The following is a 21,942-nucleotide window of genomic DNA, read 5'->3' as shown; positions in this document are numbered from 1 at the left end:
AACACAAAATGTTACCAAGTTAATTTGTTTGTTTGTTTTAAGTACTTTTCACTATCCTTAGAACATGTTCTCTTCGTCTGATCTTATTGGATCTGATCTGAATTTACTAAGGTCTGATCTTAGGACACAAAATGTAATTCAGACCTTAGTAAATTCAGATCAGATCTGGTCTGAACTGGTCTGATTCAGTCTGATCTGATCTGAATCTTTCTGATCTGGTCTGGTCTGGTCTGGTCTGATCTGAATCTTTCTGATCTGGTCTGGTCTGGTCTGATCTGATCTGATCTGGTCTGGTCTGATCTGATCTGGTCTGATCTGATTTGATTTGGTTTCATTGAGTTTGTTATTAATAATAGTAGTTAAGGTATTATTATTATTATTATTATTATTATTATTATTATTATTATTATTATTATTATTATTATTATTATTATTATTATTATTATTTATTTTTTTAATTTTTTTAAAATTTTTTCTTATTATTATTATTATTATTATTATTATTATTATTATTATTATTATTATTATGATTATTATTATTATTATTATTATTATTATCATTATCATTATCATTATTATTACATACTACATAGTTTCTCCATCTAATAATAATATACATTACATTATAAAAATTAAACATCAAAAACTACGATGTTTTTGCTTCTCTTTGAATTGATGCTCAAATATCGTTGACTATATTTAGTTGAATTCTATAATAATAATAATAATAATAATAATAATAATAATAATAATGGTATGGTTTGATCTGATCTGGTCTGGTCTGGTCTGGTCTGATCTGATCTGGTCTGGTCTGGTCTGGTCTGATCTGTTCTGATCTGGTCTGGTCTGATCTGAAACTTTCTGATCTGATCTGAATAGTTCTGATCTGATCTGATCTGGTCTGGTCTAACCTGATCTGATTCCAATAAGAATAAGTAATAAGTCAAAAAAATAAGTTGATGAGAACACCATCTTAGTCGATGTCCCATAATAGATAGTATATCTACTAATTCCATAGAACCATAATAATCACAAAGAATTCCTAGCTAGTTACTACTTACTAGTATGATAAAGATAAACATGTTTGAATATTTCATCCTCAAAATATGCTTAATCCTTCATTTTCAAACTGCAATTTCATTAAATATTGTGAAAACCATTCCTGGGTATCCTGGAAATCTTCCCTTCTACCTTGAAACAGGGTATATTTCTTTTTATCATTATTATTTTTGTTCCAAACCCTAATCATAATTTCTATGAGTGACATACATTCAGGTATGATGATGATGATGAATAATTAATTCTTGTAAGGGGATATGAATTTTTGTATTGCCTGCAGATATGTTGGAGTAGGAGAGGAAGAAGAAGTTGAGTTGTTCTACTACTTCACTAAGTCAGAGAGAAATCCAGAAGAAGATCCACTTATGATTTGGCTCACTGGTGGCCCTGGTTGCTCTGCTTTTTCGGGTCTTGTTCTTGAAATTGGTTAGTCCTTATCTTCTTTATTTCTTATTCATTGTAGATAATAACTCTAGAAAAAGTTTTCAATCGATGATGAAAATCAACTTAATTATATAAGGTGTTGGCTAAGAAATAAGAATACACTAAAGTAATATTTTATTTATAAAATAAGTTATTTTGTATTAAAAAGTAAAAATAAAATAAGATTTATAAAAAATTAAATAAAAAATTAAAAGAAATTAAATAAATTTATTTTTTATTTTAACTTTTAGTTTTTAATATTTTTGAATTTTTATTTTATTGTATTTTTTAGCTATTAATCTGTTATAATTAGTCAATAATTTGGGCAATAATATTCCTACAAAAGTGATTTTTAAATTAGAATTATTTATGGTTAATAAAAAGTTGAAATTATTGAAGGAAAATCAATAAAATGCTGAATTATTTTTGATAATTTTTTCTTATATTAATATAGTAATATAATATTGCAATTTGATACAAATATTAAAAATTAATTTAATTGCTAACAACAAATTATTGTGCGAATAATGTCAAAAGATGAAAGAACTATATGATGATGATTTTTTTATGATATTAAAAGATGAAATATACTTCTTACCTTCATTAATACTCACTGCATTTTAATAGTAATACTATTTATTTTTAATTTTGTTTTGATAATTTCAACTCATACATAAAAAATAATATAGTTATATGAAATCTTATTTAATTTTTATTAAAATCTAAATTTTCATATATAATTTTTATAATTTTTTTCATAATTTTATAATTTTTATAAGAAATAATATAGATGATAGTTTAAAGAAGCGATAGTACAATTTCCATAAAAAGAATGCTAGTACAACTAAAAGTGGATAGGTTATAAAGATGGAAAAATATTAACACAGATTAAAAAGGAGATGTAATTTAGATGTACCACGGGCCAATTTCTGGGAATAGACTATAAGAGGGTGATGCTGCAGTTTGCGGTTGAAAATTTTCATTATCATGATATCTAGTGGATTTCGTTAATTATAATTAGGGTCTAAAAAAGAAGAAAGAAGTCAACTCATACCCATAAAAGAAAAAGCTGCCAAGAAATTTGTCGACTTGCAAAAGATCTACGAATGAAACTTTAGACAAAACCTCAGTAATCAAAAACATATAAATTAATTCAAATATAAAAAAATATTTACAAACAAATCACTTAGAAAGTGTTGCTCACAACCAGGCCTAAATAGCACCATTTGATATTTGAGGTATCTTAATTATAGGGCCCTAGGCGGTCGGCTATCCTGAATGCCCTAAAAACCGGCCCTGTTTAAATCAATGACTAAAAAACCATTAAATGCTATATTTATCATTAAAAGAGAGTAGTTTGGACGCATCAATGATAGTATAATGTGTAGAAGATGAGTGAAAAATAGATGAAGAACAAAAGACAGAACAAACAAGTGATTATGAGGTATCTATAGATACCTTTTCCTCAAAAAATGATTACTTTCATTAAAATATCCGACAATATACTAATGACTAACCACACACACTTGAGAACAAGCTCTCAAAATAGTGTTTCCATTCAACAATAGAGATCAACCATAAACTAATACAATGAATAATAAAACTCTTGTGGTATTCTAACCCTAGCTTTGTACAGTGTATTAGCCCTTTCTCATGCTTCTAAAGATTTTAAAGCCATATATATTGTCCCTTGTGCTTAAAATATAGCAGGGACATCCACACGAAACATATAATAATTTTGTCAATACTATCTATACAAACACAAAAAGATTATAGGCCACTCCGAATGGAGGCACAAAGCTTTTCTCATTGAGCTCTTTGTGGTTGAGTTGATTATGTTGTGTAATGGGTGGATGTACAAGCATTAACCCCATTAGACATTAGTATGTGAAGTAAAGGTCCTTGACTCAAACTCACCATCCAAGCATATAACCAATTTTACCCAACCCTGTAATTTGAAAATGACTGTTTTGACTCGTTTTTTCAATTTTTTTTTTAATTTTCTAATTCTACATTGTCATTTTATTCGGAACCCACATATTTCCTGTTTATTTTTGAATTTGAAGTTTAAATTTCTTTGTTGAACCTTTAAGATTGATATATTGGTCCATTTTAAATAGAAAATATGTCCTACAAAACCAGAACTTGACCCAACAAAAATCATGCTAGACTGTTTTGACGGTCTGACTGCACTCAGATAAATATTCAATTCAATTGTTATAGACTTCATTGGATTCAAAGATAGACCGGAGAATCGCTATGTCTACAAAGGGGGACAAAATTAAACCTTTCTATAGGCACTGAGAATAAAAATCTCAACCATTAGATTAACCTATGATTTTCGTTTATTACATGTTTTAATATATGTAAAATTTAATTTCTTTATTTGACAATACTTTTGATTTATTTTGTTTCAAAACCACTTTACCGAGCAACGTTGGTTGATTCTCACATTTCGCTCCTCCCGGACAACCCAATAAGAGTTACTCATATGAAAGACAGCCTCTTGGTAAGACGACCTTAAAACATGAGGTTTATATGCTAATTTGTATTATTGGGCGATTAGCTGACGTATAAGGCGCGTCTCACGGTGAGACCGTCTTATACAAGAATTTGTAACCCAATTAAGGCCGAACAAAGTTTGGTCTAAACCACAAACCAAATCGTAGTTTTAGTATTTGGTACGTTCTACGGTCAAAACGGTCTGGTTCTGTTTTTTTCAAAAAGAATTCCGATTTACGGTTTGATTCGATTTTTTATTTTTTTTAGATCAGACCAGACCAGACTACAAACCGTACTAAGATTGAAAATCATAGTTTTATTTAAAAAATAAAATAATATGTTGCTAACTATATATTTCGAAATATAGTTATTTTTTATAGTAATATATACTTTAATGATGTTGATACAATTAACTAATTTCAAAGAGGAAAAATTAACAATAATAATCCTACCTTTCACCAATCTGCTGTGAATAATCCCACATTTGGATTATGTTTTAATAGTCTAACCTTTGTCATACATTTGCCCACAACATACCAAAATACTAATAATAGGTACAAATGGAGTATGCTTTCCGCAAACTTAAACAAAGGTTAAAAAATAATCAAAAGATTGGATTATTCACGGCGGACGAGCAAAAGGTTGAATTATTAACGTCAGTTTTTTGTTTCAAATAATTATATTTGGTGATTGTAAGTTCGAAATGCTTGCATAAACATATATATTAATTTGAAAAAAATATATAAACAAAAAACCGTAGACCAGACCAGATTAGACCATTGTAGAATTGTTTGGTTCGGACCAAAATTTTTGATTTGATTTGATTTAAGTGTCAGATTAGACCAAATCGGACCATGTGCCCGACCCAATAATCACTTGAAAAAAAACTTTGTTAGTTTCAATAAATGTTGAATTTGAATTCTTTCTGCAGGTCCTTTGATTTTCAATACATCTGCCTGCAATTGGCACTCAAAATCGCCAACTTATCAGACAAATCCATTTTCTTGGACCAAGGTATTAGGTTAGGAATATCAATTTATGAATTGCATTTTCCTATATTTTCCTATTAGTATTATTAGATTATGAATGAATTAAGTTGAATATATTGTGTTTGATCTTCAGGTAGCTAGCATTATATTTCTTGATTCACCTGTTGGCACCGGATTCTCTTATGCAACAACTCCAGAAGGTTATTACAGTGATGACGTTACATCATCAAGGCATATTCACCAGTTTTTGAGAAAGGTGAGAACTAAAAATAACTTTCCAATAGTTTGTCGGTATGATTATGAGAGGGTGAGAATGATGATGAAAATTTAATGTAATTTTTGTATGAAAATCTTCATTTCAATTGATTGCCGTTTGGAGATGTAGGTTGTAATTGAAAATTATGAAAAGAACTTTTTGATGATCAAAGTTTCGTCACATGGATTGACATGATACATTTCATAAAAATTTACACTATAAATCATTCATTACCATTTAGTATCAACATTCAAACGGATCTTTAATTATTCATATGAAAAATATAATGGGCATGAATCTCAATTGTGAGGTTATTTCCAATGCCCTAATAGCATTTTATTTTACGAAACTTTGCTTTTCGTTGATTGGAGATGGAAAATTCACGTGGACGATCACTTGGACTATCTATTTTATGATTCACTAATGTACACATTAATTGTGAATTGGAAAAAAGGAATTATTGTCGGATTTGGGCTATTATCGAGCTACTTTGAGCATATTGCGAGTTTAAAAAACGAATTAGCCGGTGAATTATGTTACACTAAGTCAAAAAGTGATTTTTCCTGGGTGAAAAGATGCTAACTAGTTAAGACATTATATCAAATAGAGTATAGATGGAACATATGCTCTCACACACCTACAAAGACCACGATCATTAGAGAAGAACACAACATGGCCGTCTTTTAGTCAATCATTATAAGGTAAAAACCAAACAGGTGACACTTCTTTAAAATATAACAGTTACTTTACCTTAATGTATCTTCAAAATGTTGAGAAATTACTTTGCTTGAATTATGTGTTCTCTCAACAATTGTAATATAGCTAGTTCTATTCCATATTTTCATTCAAGTTCTCTTAGTTTCTACTTGCCTTGTTGGCCTTGTCTTTCTATTTGTCTTGTCTATAGTGTATACTGGGTCTTTTGTTCCATTTGCATGTCTTTCTCGAGTCGAGTGAACCGCAACCTCCTTATCTCTTTTGATAAGAGTATTAGATTCTCATCACCCAACCCTTCTTAGAGATCCAGATTATAGTTTCTATGAGCATAATATATTGGGTATGATGATTGATAATTTATTTTTTTTTGTTTTTCTTCTAGGGAAAGGGCAGTCATAGATAACCTAACAATTTTAAACTAAATGCTTGTTATTGTAATACAAAATAATCAAAAAGAGCTTGATTTAAGTCCCACTACTAGTTAATGTCTCCATGATAAGGTACAAAAACCTAATTGATGGGTAAATTTTCCTAGATTAACAAAGGATGCGGCTCAACATAGAATTCCTAGCACACTTAGTACAAGACATTGTAGGTTTATGTGTTCAAATATCTACATATAGTTCTAGTAAGGTTTAGTTTAGCACAAGTGGTGCAGGAGGCTCTATTGTGTCTCTTAAGATGGGCTTATTTAATGTGCATATCTATGGAGTAACATTTTAGCCAGATTTGAGGTGCTCGACCATCTATCTTTTTCTGTAATATCCATTTCTTACCATAAGGGATAGCACAAAAGGTAGACGAATTTCATACGGAAATTCCTATGTGGTTATGGTATCTCATGCCATCCCAATTCATAAGTGGTAACATGCCTAATTGGTTCAACCCTTTGCTTCTACATAACTACTAAGTAAACTTAAGCCTGCAACTAAGATTAATTGGCAACACTTATTTGAGAAACTAAAGAGTCTAATGTGTTGAACGTAGATCATGATTCTAGATGGGAAAAATTGTCACTTCTGGGTTCTCTAATAATCCACATTGTTTCAAACTAAGCTGGTGAGCTCAGCTTAGTTTGACCTTTGCAGGAGCTTTATATTCCCTAGATAGAGATCTCATACATTGAAATTAAATACTTTTTGAGACTAATTTACAATAAAATAGAATATCAGTATTACCATATCATATCAAGAACTTGTATAGTGTTTAAATCTTGGATTGGTAATTGCTATATATCTTTGAGGGTACAGAATACATATATGAGATCACCCTACATGAGCCGCCTGACTCTTGGTTTTGCACAATTGTGTCAACTAAAGGACAATAATGTTTTTAAAGTGGGCCTTTGGGAAAGAAAGATACCTTAAATTTTCAATTATACATAGATCTAGAAGGAAATTGATAAAATCCAAGTACTGCAAGTGCAAAAAAGTAATAGAGCCATCCTTCAAGCTTTAACACCAAACACATTCCCATAATGAATCGTTATAGTTAGTGTTGTAAAATGGATAAAAAAAAAATGCAAAGAAAAAGAGCAGATTCGAGGAGTAAGAACAAACCAACAAACACAACAAACAAACAATTCAATAACCACTCAGTAACTCAACTGTCTATGGTACCTTAAGTACCTTCTATCCTAATCAAAGATTTGTATTTCAAAATAATAATCTCAAAAAATTGGATTAAGATCACACACACACATACTAAATCTTTAGTTGTTATACACATGCACTCCAATGGAGTTTCTTCATGCTCTTTCACTCTTGTCAATGGTTTAACAACTAAAATGAGTGCTTGCACTTCCCGCACTCTTACTTCTCACCCATCAACATTACAACACCACAAATTCAGTATATCTTTGAAGTTTATGTTTGTATTTTCTTTATAAATTGATTCCTCTCTTTGTATCCATGTGACCTTGTTGGATTTTTATTATCTAATAGTTTCTTATAAAGTAGATTTTGGTAATCTTCTTTCAATTTGAATTATAACATTTAGCGAAAACTTCATTAAACTACATTATAACAATGCTTTTTCGAAAATTCCCTTTAAAGTTTACTACACTACCAATTAATAATTCTATATGTTTGTCTGTTAAGACAACGTTCGATCATCATGGGCTACGCATTCGAATACATAACTAACTCAAATGTGTTGTAATTGAGCTTCAAACACTCCATGAGTCACAAATTGTCGATCTATCCTTATTTTGTCCTCATACATAATGAAATCCATCGTAGTGTTTTGAAAGAAATTTTCTATAAAGGGTAGTTTTATTAAAAAACAAATTTTAAAGGTATGTTTATAAAAGAAAAGTTTATAAAATGTAGTTTTCTTGAAATTTTCCTAAGATTTACTCATCTTTGACTCTCTTGGATTATTCACATGAATGGTATTTCTATTGTTAATTTGCACTAAATCCATAATATATACTGCTGCTATTTATTCTCATTAGTTACTTGACATTCTTTTGAATGTACTTTATGATTTTATGAGCATTCTTGGAGTGTTAATGTTGGACTATAAATATGATGTATGATTTAAACTTAGAGTGGCCTTTATTCAATCTTATTTCGTCTTTGTTTTCTTTTTATAGTGGTTCATTGACCATGCTGGTTTTCTTAATAATCCTCTGTACATATCTGGGGATTCCTATTCTGGCAAGATTGTTCCTATTGTGGTGCAAACAATTTCTAATGGTAATTGACATCAACCTTGTCATCATTATTGTCTGTTTTGTCAAATAAAAACTGCTTTTATAGAATACATAAATCACAGAGTTGGATTTGTAGATAATAAAAATGAGCATCAATAATTGACTGTCAGTGACCGAAATCATCAGATATTGACCGTGAAATCCGCTTCTAATTCTAAAATTATGTCAAGAATATATATGTTTAATGTACTTTGATGTTCATTTTTACTTAATACCTAACTATGTGATTTTTTGCAAGAAAGAAACATGTTGTGTTTGTCACATGTGTTTGATAATCTTCTGTCATCCATTTTTCGCCGCTGTTCCGTGTCTTTGGAGAAATAATATTTATCTTGGAAACCTTCTTCTTTTAACTTGTTGGATAACCTATTTTGTGTAGGAAACAAAATTGGATTACAACCTATAATGAACCTCCAGGTATGTTAAAATGAGTAATATAATGTTATTATGTATTCGACCCCCTTGTAGACTAAACTCTTTTTATGTGTCTTATGTTACTTCTTATGTGTGATATCATACGTAAGTAAGATTCAAAAGATCTGGCAAGCTGTGATACAACTAAAAAACTACTTTTTCAGGCTACATTAGAGTGCCCCGCGTGCAACGCAACACGTGGGATGAATTAGGAGTGTCGATATAACACATTTTCATGTTTCCTAGTAGTTAAAGTCTGTCTTTGCACTATTTTATGTTGATCATAATCCTTGCATCAATATGTGTTATCTTGATGCAGGGATATGTCCTTGGAAATCCATTTACTGTGAGAGAGGATTTGAAGAAATCTGCATATAGATATGCTCGCCGTGTCTCTCTCTTATCTGATGAGCTCTATGAGGTAAAGACTTAACATGATTGAGTGTGTAGTTCTCTTGATATGGGAGCTTATTGTCTAGTTCTGTTTTCACAGTCAACCAAGATAAGCTGCAATGGTTCTTATGAGGATGTGGATGTGCTTAATGTACAATGCATACATAATCTTGAAGCTGTATCATCTGTAAGTTTTGAAAGTATTCAATATGAATAGTAGAAAACAGATGCAAGAAATAGATTGGAATAAATCATGTGGTCAAAGCATGTGCCCAAATCAGCGTGTCTCTCCCTCGCCTCTTGTACTGCGCTGCGCCTTGAGTCTCTGAGGCGTTTTTCTGGTTGCCTTGGTGCGCCTCACAGCTAGACTTAATGTGACATTTGAACTAATTGTCTGATGTTACAATGATTAAGATGATCTTAGACTTAATCTTGACACTAATTAGCTAGAGATCGTATATTTTATAATTGTAGAAGTCAGATATGAGATTAATAATTCCCAGAACCAAGGACTATTTGTTTTGCATCATTTATGTATGTGCTCATTGCTCATCACAATTCACAAGAAAACTCTAATTGTTGTACATATGAATATATGTTAATTACCTTAGATAAACGGCTATTATATGCAGAATCTGGATCTTTTGTTTAATGCTCATGTCTTAAAACCCAAATGCATCTCCGATCAAACGTGGTGCCAGGTATCTCCTATAAATTATTTTTCTTTTGTTTTTTTTTTCCACTTCCCATCCCAAAGAAACAAACACTTCATTGATGTATCAAAAATCTTGAAGCAATCAATTTTTTTATTCTAATTTTGGTGTTAATTAATGATTTTTGTGTATTTCTCATTTTACTTAGGAATTAGGGCATTCCAATTGAGGATGAGGCTATCTTAATTCAATATTACTTTGCATTCCTATAGATGAACTTCCAAGTTGTTTTTGGGTATATTTGGCTTTAAGTTTGCACTTTTGAGTATGTTATCTTCATGCTATTAAGTATTATTCATTTTAAGTTGTGCCAAATTTTCTTGTTTTAGAACATGTGGCCTTAAGAAAGAAGGAAACGAGGACCATAGGCTTTCCATATTGCCTCATTCCTCGCCTTCCAAAGCAAATACACAACACTGCAGATAGCAGCATATAATATCTTTCTTCTTCTGCACCTCTTTCTGTTCAGTCTTCTGGAGGGAAGATGTGGATCAGGGGACCAAACCAAATCATGATGCTAAAAACACAAACAAGAGTAGAAAAAATGCTTCATTGTTTCAATCTCTACAGAACAGATGTGGCATTAATCAATGTTTATCAGATTCAACTTGATGAGCCCATTTCTGACTTTAGCTTATCCAGACAAGCAAGCCACACCATGAATCTGGCCTTAGAAAGAAAGGTCCTATTCCAGACCAAGAAATCCCACTTAACAGGAGTGGTGCACACCAGCAACTCCTTATACAGCTTGCTGATAAATAGACAGGAACAAAAGTCTCAGTTTTCACATTCTCTAGCTTTACAAATCTTCTTGATCACCCGGCTAGGTAGTCTCCGTTATGATTACATGTTGTATTGTTTTTTCTTTATGCTCTCTGTTTAGATCTTTTATCCCTGTTGCTTTTAGATGGCAATCGATATCCCTGATAGTTTAAGGTTTCTGTTGAGCAATGCCCAGTGCAAAGTCTCGTTCAGATCTTAATATGAATTTCTATGTTTAGTAGCTGTATTGCCGAGATCTTAAGACTTACAATTTTTTCTTGTTTGAAAGAATAAGCTTGGCACCCTGTGCTATAACTTATTGACCTTTTAACCATACGCAAGTCATGAATCTGTTGTTGGGAACTAGGAACATTTTTTAACATTTCTTCCTTTTATAATTGTAGGAGAGCATCTATCAGCTCTTGTACTATTGGGCTAATGATGTACAAGTTCAAGATTCTCTTCACATTCGAAAGGTACGCAACACGAATTGCTGATTTCTCATAACCATGTATTATGTGTGGCTTGTGAATTGAACTCACAATAATAACCATTCTTAGAGAAACATGAAGGGAATTTTGGCTAAGGTTCAACACCGATTTCTAATGTTATAAATTTAAGCAGTTAAATGTGTGTTTTAGCATCTTGTTCTCATTTTTCGTGGCTAGGATACCAAACCGTATTGGATCAGATGTAATAAAACTTTAGCATATGAACAAAATGTTGAAAGCACCTTTGATTACCATCAAAATCTTACACAAGATTTCATCAATGCACTGATTTACAGGTAATTATCTCTCATTGTTTTTGCAACAATATTTTGCATTTAATTTTTGTATATTATCACATTTTGTAACTGCTAAGTGCTTCCGTTCATTTTTTGCTAGAATTGTCCAAAATTGATCATATTAAGTGAAACCGAGTATTATCTTATATAATTCAAATAAGTTTGTCAAGATATATACATATACTCGAGAACCGAAATTAACTCGCTCAAACACTTGAATGGACACCTCCATTTATTGCATATTAGTTGAAATATATTTGAGTGATACAACTCCAATGCGTTTTTTGACATTTCCACCTAGGATAAGAGACTTGCTCTTGAGCACACAATTGCAAGGGGAATCCTCTCATGTCATTGTTGGGTAGTGGTGTGACCATAAACAAGAAATAATGAACCAATGTTGGTTCGATACTTCAATGTGTGGATTCGTAACTCACTTAGGATGGCCTAAAATGTTCCTTATGTCCATTTGAATCTTTAGGCCTTCATGTATCAGCAATATATAGCTTTGATTGAACGAAAATTTTCTTCTTTGGGTTTGGGGTGTTTAGATCTTTGATTACTCCTTCTATCCCTTTGAATTTCAAATACTCTCCATTCCCATTCATCCTTTTTACTTTGCTATATTTCCTTTTTTGGCTATGGTCCCACATTCTCTCTTTTAACCTATTCACAAAGTCATTCACACTTGTTATCTCATCTATATATTTTTTTCATTCACCTATTGATTGTCTTATTCCGGCTAAATCTTAGAAAAATAACTTTGTCTCCTTATGTCAAATTCAAAGGATAGAGGGTTATTTAAGTAGTTATCCCTAGCTTGAACAAATCAAACATATGCTAAACAGACTGCAAGAAACCAGCCCAAAACAGATATTTGTTTCACTTATGCTAGAAGGCCCAAGAAGAACCTGCTAGAAGGCCCAAGAAGAAATAATTTCAGTTTTGGGGTAAAGGGTAATATAGTAAAATTAGAAGAAAAATTGTTATGAGTTTGTTAGCCTGGGTGCCTTGTTAAGAATATACTTAAGAAGTTTGTTATGGGATCTGATTATATAATAGAGAAGGGGGTAGAAGGGAAGGCAGGCAAAATTTTATTAAACACATAGTATCATTGGGAGAGCACCTTCCTCTCGAAAGAAGGGTCTTGTATTACTCAATCACTACGTGATAATAGCAATCCACATTCTCTGAGTCATTCTTCTTTTCTCTTTTCTGTCTGTAACACTTTGATTTCCAGCAAATTGGTATCAGAGCGGAATCGATCCAGAAAAACGAAGAAATAGATGGCCAGATTAAATCACGGGCAACAGTTGGACTTGCTGGAACAGGAGATGGCTGGCTTACCCGCGCGTGTAGCCCAGGAGATAACTACGGCATTGGCAACGTTCAAAGCTGACCTCAATAATCAGCTGGCTACTGGCCAAGAGAAAATCCGATCAGACCTACGTTCCTCGTTGAACGGTTTGCCGTCGACGTGGGATAACCCATTTTCATCTCAATCTCAGGTGGGAAATGGAGAAGGAGGCGACCCAGGAGGCTAATCGAATTGGAAGCTTCGAAAACTTGACCTACCTCTGTTTGACGGCACCAATCAGGACGGCTGGATTCTTAGAGCCCAGCGGTTCTTTCATTTTTACCGGTTGGGGGAAGAGGATCAACTGGAGGCCGCCATTGTTGCCCTGGAGGGAGATGCTTTACTGTGGTGTCAATGGGAACGCTGGCGCCACGCAGTACCCTCGTGGGATGCGCTGAAAAAGTTAATCCTCCGGCGTTTCAGATCCACCGCCACCGGCACATTGCATGAACAGTGGCTCGCTCATGAACAGATCGGAACGGTGGCAGAATACCAGCGTCGCTTCATTGAGCTTTTGGCCCCGATTGATGGTGTTCCAGAAGAAATAGCCAAAGGACAATATATAAAGGGATTAAAAGAGGAGATCCGGATTGAGGTTCGGATCTTAGACCCACGTGGCGTACCCCTCACCCAAACCCACGTGCTCTCCCAAATCTCACTACCCCAAATCTCACTACCCAAAATCAAAACCATCCTTCATCAAACACGACACAGATCCAAAATCCAATCACCCATCACCCCTTCACGAATCGAAACGCCACTAATAATTACAAAAATTCCGGTGAAGTGAGGCGGCTCTCCGAGAAAGAACTTCAGCAGAAGAGGGAGCAAGGGCTATGCTTTCGTTGTGATGAGAAGTGGTCGGCTAACCACCGCTGTCAGCGCCGTGGGCTGAGCGTCCTACTGACAGAAGAAGAAGAGGAGGAGGATGCAATGGAGTATGGCGAGTTCGCTGTGGCGGAGGTGAGTTCAGACAAAATCCACACCACTCTTCCAAACCTAAATTCGACCCCAGAAGTTTCCTTAAGCTCCGTAATGGGGATAACTAGTCCCAAAACGATGCGCCTGGCAGGAGTAATGAATGAGCAGGCCGTGGTAGTGATGATTGATCCAGGAGCAACCCATAATTTCATTTCCAAGATAGCGGCCCAGCAGCTTGGTCTTAATCCAACCGAAACATCGAGTTTTGGGGTAACGTTGGGTACTGGTGAGACTGTACAAGGGGAGGGAGTATGTAAGGGTGTTGTGTTAGACCTCCAAGGGGTCACAATCGTCGAAGATTTTCTGATTTTCCCTTGGGCATTTCGGATGTAATCTTGGGTATTCAATGGCTGGAGAAATTGGGCACCACTTCAACCAACTGGAAAACACAGACGTTAAAATTCCAGTTGAATGGCACAACAATCACTTTAAAGGGTGACCCTTATTTGGGTTGAACGGGTATTTCTCTCAAAGCCATGATCAAAACGCTGCAGAAGGAAGGGCAAGGATACCTCCTGGAATTGAGCCAGTTCGAGGGAGAGGTAGAAGCTGAACCGACCATCCCTAAAGAATTCATAGCATTGATACAAGAGTTTAAGCAGGTATTTCACCTTCCTGAAGGGTTACCTCCACAACGACGTATTGAACACGCCATAGGTTTGCGTAATGGAACTAATCCTATCAGCGTCAGACCCTATAGATATCCGCAAACTCAGAAGGATGAAATTGAGAAGCTGGTTGCGGATATGCTTAGAGCAGGGGTGATTCAACCTTCAACTAGTGCATATTCTAGTCCGGTTTTACTGGTGAAAAAGAAAGATGGGTCATGGCATTTTTGTGTAGATTACAGAGCCTTAAACAAAGAAACAATTCCTGACAAATTTCCCATACCCATCATTGATGAGTTACTTGATGAACTGGGGGGTTCGGCCATTTTCACCAAGCTGGATTTGAAATCTGGCTACCATCAGATTCGGGTGAAGCTCGACGACGTTCATAAGACAGCCTTCCGTACCCATGAGGGTCATTACGAGTTCTTGGTCATGCCTTTTGGGCTAACCAACGCTCCAGCTACATTTCAATCTCTTATGGATGACGTATTTAAGCCGTTCTTGCGCAAATTCGTACTTGTATTCTTCAATGATATACTGGTATATAGTCCTTGTATTGAGACACATAAGGGACATTTAGCCCAAGTTCTGCAGGTCCTCTCAGACCACCAACTCTTTGCCAACTTCAAGAAATGCGAAGTGGGGAAAGAGAGGGTGGCCTATCTTGGTCATGTGATTTCCGCGGCTGGGGTGGAAGTGGACTCCTCCAAGATACAGGTCATGTTAGATTGGCCTTTGCCCACGAACTTGAAGCAACTCCGGGGATTCCTTGGCTTAACAGGATATTATCGCAAGTTTATCAAGGGGTATGCTCAAATTGCTTTACCCTTGACTGATCAACTGCGCAAAGAGAATTTCGGGTGGACTGATGCCGCCACCTCAGCCTTCAACACCTTAAAAAAGGCCATGGTAAACGCCCCTATTTTATCAGCTCCTAATTTTTCTCTTCCCTTTGTGATTGAAACAGATGCTTCCGGGCACGGGCTAGGGGCTGTCTTACTACAAGCAGGGCATCCCATCGCATACTTCAGCAAGATTCTGGGCATTCGAAATAGGGGTAAACCCATATACGAAAAAGAACTCATGGCCATAGTCTTTGCGGTGGAAAAATGGAGGCACTATTTGCTGGGCCGACATTTCATTGTACGCACTGATCAGTGGAGCCTTAAGTTCCTCTTGGAACAAAGAGAGGTGGGACAAGTGTACCAAAGATGGGTTAGTAAGCTGCTGGGGTATACTTTCGCAATTCACTACAAGCCGGGCCCTACAAACAAAGTGGCCGATGCTCTCTCACGCCAATACAGCCCTGAGGTTACGTGTAGCGCTTTGGTAGCTTCTTGTGGATTACGATGGGATTATGTGCAGGCTTTCATAGCAAAGGACGCCACGTTGCAACGATTGGTAACTCAATTTCAAAAAGGAGAAGGAACTCCTAAGTGGTTTTCTCTGGAGAACGGAGTTTTAAAATATAAGGGGAGGATAGTAATACCGAAACATTGTGAGCTCACCTCTACATTACTCAAAGAATACCATGATTCCTTGGTAGGAGGGCACGCTGGGGACCTCAAGACCTATCAGCGATTGGCTGATGAATGGTTCTGGTTCGGCATGAGGAAGGACGTGGCCAAATATGTCCAGGACTGTCATGTCTGTCAACAAAACAAGCTATACACTTTGTCTCCTTTGGGACTCCTCCAACCATTACCTATCCCTGAGAGGGTTTGGAAGGACATCTCTATGGATTTCATTGAGAAATTACCCAAGTCCTTAGGGTGGGATACTATACTCGTGGTGGTTGATAGATTGACCAAGTATGGACATTTCATTCCACTTAAGCACCCTTTTACTGCTCAAAATGTGGCCCAAAAATTCATATCCGAGGTCGTGAGATTACATGGAGTGCCCAGTTCCATTGTCTCAGATCGGGACAAGGTTTTTCTGAGCATTTTTTGGTCGGAGCTGTTCAAACTATAAGGTACACAACTTCTGCGTAGTACGGCCTACCACCCCCAAACAGATGGCCAAACGGAGGTCGTCAATAAAGACGTCGAATCGTATTTGAGATGCTTTGTGAATGGTAAACCACACACATGGGCTCGCTGGTTACCTTGGGCTGAATACTGGTATAATACTTCTTTCCATACCGCCACTAATTACACTCCCTTCAAAGCCTTATATGGCAGAGATCCCCCTCATTTGATTCGATTCTCTGCTGGCCACACAGCTGTATCATCAGTGGAAACGCAATTGCAAGAACGTGATGCTATTTTGGATGATTTGAAGTTTCACCTGGTACAAGCCCAAGTTTATATGCAGCAATATGAGAATAGAAAGCGACGTGAGGGTCATTTTCAGGTAGGCGATATGGTTTACTTGAAGCTACAACCGTATCGCCAGCAGTCCTTAGTGAAGCGTGTTAATGAGAAACTTTCACCTCGATTCTACGGTCCGTATCCTGTGCTTGAAAGGATTGGACAGGTTGCCTACAAGTTGCAACTTCCCTCAGAGTCTAGAATTCACCCCGTTTTTCATATCTCTCAGCTCAAAAAGGCCTTAGGAGCAGGGCATCAACCGACCAATCTCCCTGCCCAACTATCTGCTGATTTGGTGTTAGAGGTGGAACCTTGGGCTGTGCTTGGGGTGCGCAATTCTCATGCCAATATGGAAGTCCTGATTCACTGGAAGGGCTTGCAAGATTTTGAAGCTACTTGGGAATCTTATGAGGAAGTCAATTTGATATCCTAACTTCCACCTTGAGGACAAGGTGAATCTTTGGGTGGGAGGTATTGCAAGAAATCATCCCAAAACAGATATTCGTTTCACTTATGCTAGAAGGCCCAAGAAGAAGCTACTAGAAGAAGGCTGAAGCTGCCAAATAATTTCAGTTAAAATTAGAAGAAAAGTTGTTATGAGTTTGTTAGCCTGGGTGCCTTGTTAAGAATATACTTAAGAAGTTTGTTATGGATTCTGATTATATAATAGATAAGGGGGTAGAAGGGAAGGCAAGGCAAAATTTTATTAAACACAGTATCATTGGGAGAGCACCTTCCTCTCGAAAGAAGGGTCTTGTATTACTCAATCACTACGTGATAATAGCAATCCACATTCTCTGAGTCATTCTTCTTTTCTCTTTTCTGTCTGTAACACTTTGATTTCCAGCAAAGACTTGTCAGGTGCATAGAGCACACAATCTAAGCCTGACATATCATAACATTAAAAGTCACTGGAAAAAATAGAGACATGAATGATATATACGTTGACATCTTGAAAATTTTCTTTTAAGATCATGGTATATGTGATGTAACGAAGTATAATATTTTTCCGACCATATGGGAGCGACTACATGAATCAAAACAAAACAACATGAAAGATCGTCAATAACAAAGATTATAATTTATTCGAACATATCTTTGGTTTGATATACCACTAAGGTTATCAATTACAATGATCATCCACATATATTTTTTCCTCATCCATTCATTTCTCTCTATTGTCATGGTCTCCTCTAAATCCGAATTTCTATTTCATTCTTCACTCATGTTATCCATATCATCTTCGGTCTACCTCTTCCTAAATTAAGATCCTCCAAATTCCAACCTTTCACTTTCTATTTTGTACATACTTTTGCCTTCATTGCATTACCAAACCAATGTAAACGATTTTCTCTCAATCATTTCTCAAAATATGCGACTATCTTAACATAAATCTTTGCTACCCTCATCAGTCATCATCCTGCAATGATCTAATCTGAAAGTACAATACTCCGACCTGTATAGTAGTGTTGACATAAGGGCGTCCTCAATCTCTTTGCTGCGCACACAAGCCAGGCATAGTCCATTGGCAATGATTTTGCTATTAACATGATTCTTATTTCTTAGGGTATATACATTGTTATTCAACAATTTTTTAATTCAACTAAGACATTAATGAACTTGTAAGAATACAAACCCAAACCTTTATAGTGATAGTATTGACAGAAGTGAAACACAAATCTGTGTTTCCTATTGTCTACCTATAATGGTCTGCACTCTGCGTGTATCAGCAAAGACTAGCATCTTTAATACTATACTGTGTGTAATGCTAAATCTGATTACATGTGTAGCATTGAGAGTTATCCTAGGGAAAGCTTTCACCATTCTATTGTTGGTTGAAGAAAACAAGTACAAACATTCCTTTGATAATGGCAATTTTCATGAATTATCTACATTGTCTCTCAATGGCAGTGGTGACCAAGACATGAAGATATCATATATTGGCACGTTAGAATGGATCGAGATGCTAAATATCTCAATTACTGAAAATTGGAGGCCATGGTTTGTGAATGGTGAAGTTGCTGGGTGAGTCGTTAATTTCTTATTCTTATTCCGGTCTATTCCTTCCACTCAATTTGGCAGTTGTATGTGCAGGTATACCACAAAATTCTCAAATGACCGTTATCATCTAACATTTGCCACTGTAAAGGTAAAGAAACTCATACTTTTCGCTATATGTGTATATTAATTTGAAAAAGTGACACAAGAAGTCCGGTATTGGTAACTTGCAGGGAGCAGGACACACTGCTCCAGAGTATAAGCGCATTGAAAGCTTGACGATGCTCAAGAAATGGTTTGCCAAGGAAGCTCTCTAGTATGGGACTATCGGAAAAAAAGGGACCTCACATCTTTATACTTCTTCTGGTTTTTAATAGTTTCTACATTTTTGTTTTTCACGTTATCCAATATGCAATTTCTAATCTTAATATATGTAATTGCATATGATAAAAATTCTAAAAAGTTAATATTATGAAAATATTCATTTAGATTAATCAAACAAGATCTCATTTGACCATATTTTACATTAAACACACAGAAATATATGCCAAATAGATCAATTAATGAGCAATAGTTGCTACAATGACTGTATCCACTATTAGAAACCGAAGATAGTATTTGTTAATCAGAAATGAGTCTTGTATTTGTATGTTAGCAGATTCCCACATAGAGGAAGTAAAATGAGAAAGATTGAAAAAAATAAGATAAATAAATAATTTAATTCCGAATATAAGATTCGGGAAAACTTATGTCCCAAAATAAGCTTCCGTACATCCAAGCTTAGCCTCAGGTAAGTCGCTGTTAGTAACAGCGAATGAGGAGAAAAAAAAAATAAATAAATAAAAGGCCCTAAGTCGCTGTTACTAACAGCGACTTAAAAAAAAAAAAAAAAAAAAATTATTTTTTAATTTTATTAGTATTGAACTTGAAGTCACTGTATTTTTTTGTTTTTGGAGCAGCTCGTTTTTTAACCTTCAAACAGTTATTTAATAGCAGATGAACTAACTATATAAACTTGTTATTGTTTGATTAATCTTCCGATGTGGGACTGTGTTCTGGAACACATCAAAATAAATGAAACCAAAAATTAGCTCACGAATAGAGCACCGATGTGGGACTGAGGTACTGAAGAGCACCAGCAGTTAGCATCTCAGCTCGGCCAACATCACCTAAGAAGGTATGTGTGAAAATTCTAAATTTGACATAGTTTTAATACTGGGTAGGCCAAGGGAAGTGGAGGGCTGTGGGATGGGGCAACGAGAATTGAACCCATGATATGCAGATACTCCAACTGAGATAAGACCCGATTATCTCCAAATGTAACATTTTATTTGTAATAAACGTACACTTGTATTTACACATTGTATTCAGTAGCATACCGGTGGTCTAAATTGTCTACTCAACTGTCTTGGTTTTTAACATGTGTTCTTTTATACATGAAAAACCTGAAAGTCAAGCTACTCCCTGATAATGCTTCTATGTGTTTTTCAGAAGCCTCACTCCAGAATCAACTATGATGCACTGTCTGAATTCCTTGAAGACCCTGTAAGTCTTGAGTTTGATAATTTCCTCTCTAATTTTAACTATTGCTTGTTGATGTTAGTTTTAAATTAGCTGTTTAAATTCTTTTTATCCAAGTTGTAACTTTCCGTTTAAAACGGATCGTAACATGAGAGACCTTAAAGTTCTTATGAAACTTGTATAATTCCCGGTTACATATGCATTTTCTTACTAATGTCCTTGATTGTAATTTCTGAACACATTACTTGCGTTGCAGTTGACTTCAAATAGTTCAAAGAGTAGGGGTGAGCCAGATTCAGAGCAGCATGTGGGAGAAAGTTCAGTTGGAACTCTAAAAGATAACAACACAGGCGATGCAACAGATGTTAACAAGGATGGAGAAAACGACTGGGAAACTTATTCCAACTATTCACATTATGACAATCAAGGAGAAGAGTACAATTACTACGTGGATGACGATGAGTTCTTTTGAGATGACTTGGTCTTTTTTCGTTGTTTAAAGAATAGATATATACCGAAACGATACAGATATGCAGCTTACTATTTGATAGGAATACAAAATGCAACCTTCTGGTATGTCCATTCTTTAAACAAGAGCGAGCGCGATTAGTTTATAGCAGTAGTTTTGCATCGCACTCATTGACGATGTTTGTTGCCATTGTACGATGGTAGTTATTGACGCTGAGCCTCTATTGTTTCGATTCTCATAATCGAAACAGATCTGTAAGAGGGCGTTTTTGCATTATACTAAGTTGCCTTCATCAACCTAACATGGATCACAAGATCAGTAATGTACACAATTAGCAAGGGATATGAATAATTTCAGTACCTCAGTCCCACATCGGTGCTCTATTCGTGAGCTAATTTTTGGTTTCATTTATTTTGATGTGTTCCAGAACACAGTCCCACATCGGAAGATTAATCAAACAATAACAAGTTTATATAGTTAGTTCATCTGCTATTAAATAACTGTTTGAAGGTTAAAAAACGAGCTGCTCCAAAAACAAAAAAATACAGTGACTTCAAATTCAGTACTAATAAAATTAAAAAAAAAAAAAAATTTTTTTTTTTTTTTAAGTCGGGGTTGACTGGTCAACTCCTTAAGTCGCTGTTACTAACAGCGACTTAGGGCCTTTTATTTATTTATTTATTTATTTTTTCTCCTCATTCGCTGTTACTAACAGCGACTTACCCGAGGCTAGGCTTGGATGTACGGAAGCTTATTTTGGGACATAACCGAATCTTATATTCGGAATTAAATTGTTTATTTATCTTATTTTTTTCAATCTTTCGTAAAATGATCGTCTACCCCTTGTCTATCATATTCCTCTTGTTTCTTCTCTGGCCTCTTCATCTATGATCTAATTACATGGGCACAAACAAATTGTAAATAGTTCGCTATTATCTGCCTCATTGCTTGATAATCAACGA

At 35.2% G+C, this 21,942-nt stretch overlaps 1 protein-coding gene across 3 annotated transcripts; it reads left to right on the top strand.

Annotated features, from left to right (window-relative positions):
* The first annotated feature begins 932 nt into the window (after window positions 1-932).
* Window positions 933-21,348, top strand: LOC130816743 (serine carboxypeptidase-like 10). Of its 3 annotated transcripts, XM_057682868.1 has the most exons (16): window positions 933-1,202; window positions 1,340-1,485; window positions 4,916-4,998; window positions 5,107-5,229; window positions 8,543-8,645; window positions 9,042-9,079; window positions 9,396-9,497; window positions 9,570-9,656; window positions 10,102-10,170; window positions 11,349-11,420; window positions 11,613-11,731; window positions 18,904-19,017; window positions 19,087-19,141; window positions 19,224-20,167; window positions 20,482-20,535; window positions 20,768-21,348. In XM_057682868.1, exons 1-14 carry the CDS (start codon window positions 1,066-1,068, stop codon window positions 19,305-19,307), a joined length of 1,332 nt encoding a protein of 443 aa, XP_057538851.1. In that variant the 5' UTR covers window positions 933-1,065; the 3' UTR covers window positions 19,308-20,167; window positions 20,482-20,535; window positions 20,768-21,348. The 3 variants fall into 3 exon arrangements, with proteins under 3 accessions (XP_057538851.1, XP_057538853.1, XP_057538852.1); XM_057682870.1 differs by lacking the exon at window positions 10,102-10,170; XM_057682869.1 differs by lacking the exons at window positions 18,904-19,017; window positions 19,087-19,141; window positions 19,224-20,167; window positions 20,482-20,535; window positions 20,768-21,348 and adding an exon at window positions 10,652-11,009.
* Window positions 21,349-21,942: the final 594 nt, after the last annotated feature.

Source organism: Amaranthus tricolor, chromosome 1 (genome assembly GCF_026212465.1).
Source record: "Amaranthus tricolor cultivar Red isolate AtriRed21 chromosome 1, ASM2621246v1, whole genome shotgun sequence".
Lineage (NCBI taxonomy): Eukaryota > Viridiplantae > Streptophyta > Magnoliopsida > Caryophyllales > Amaranthaceae > Amaranthus > Amaranthus tricolor.
Note: the sequence above shows the minus strand (reverse complement) of the source record. Positions and strands in the feature narration are given on the sequence as shown.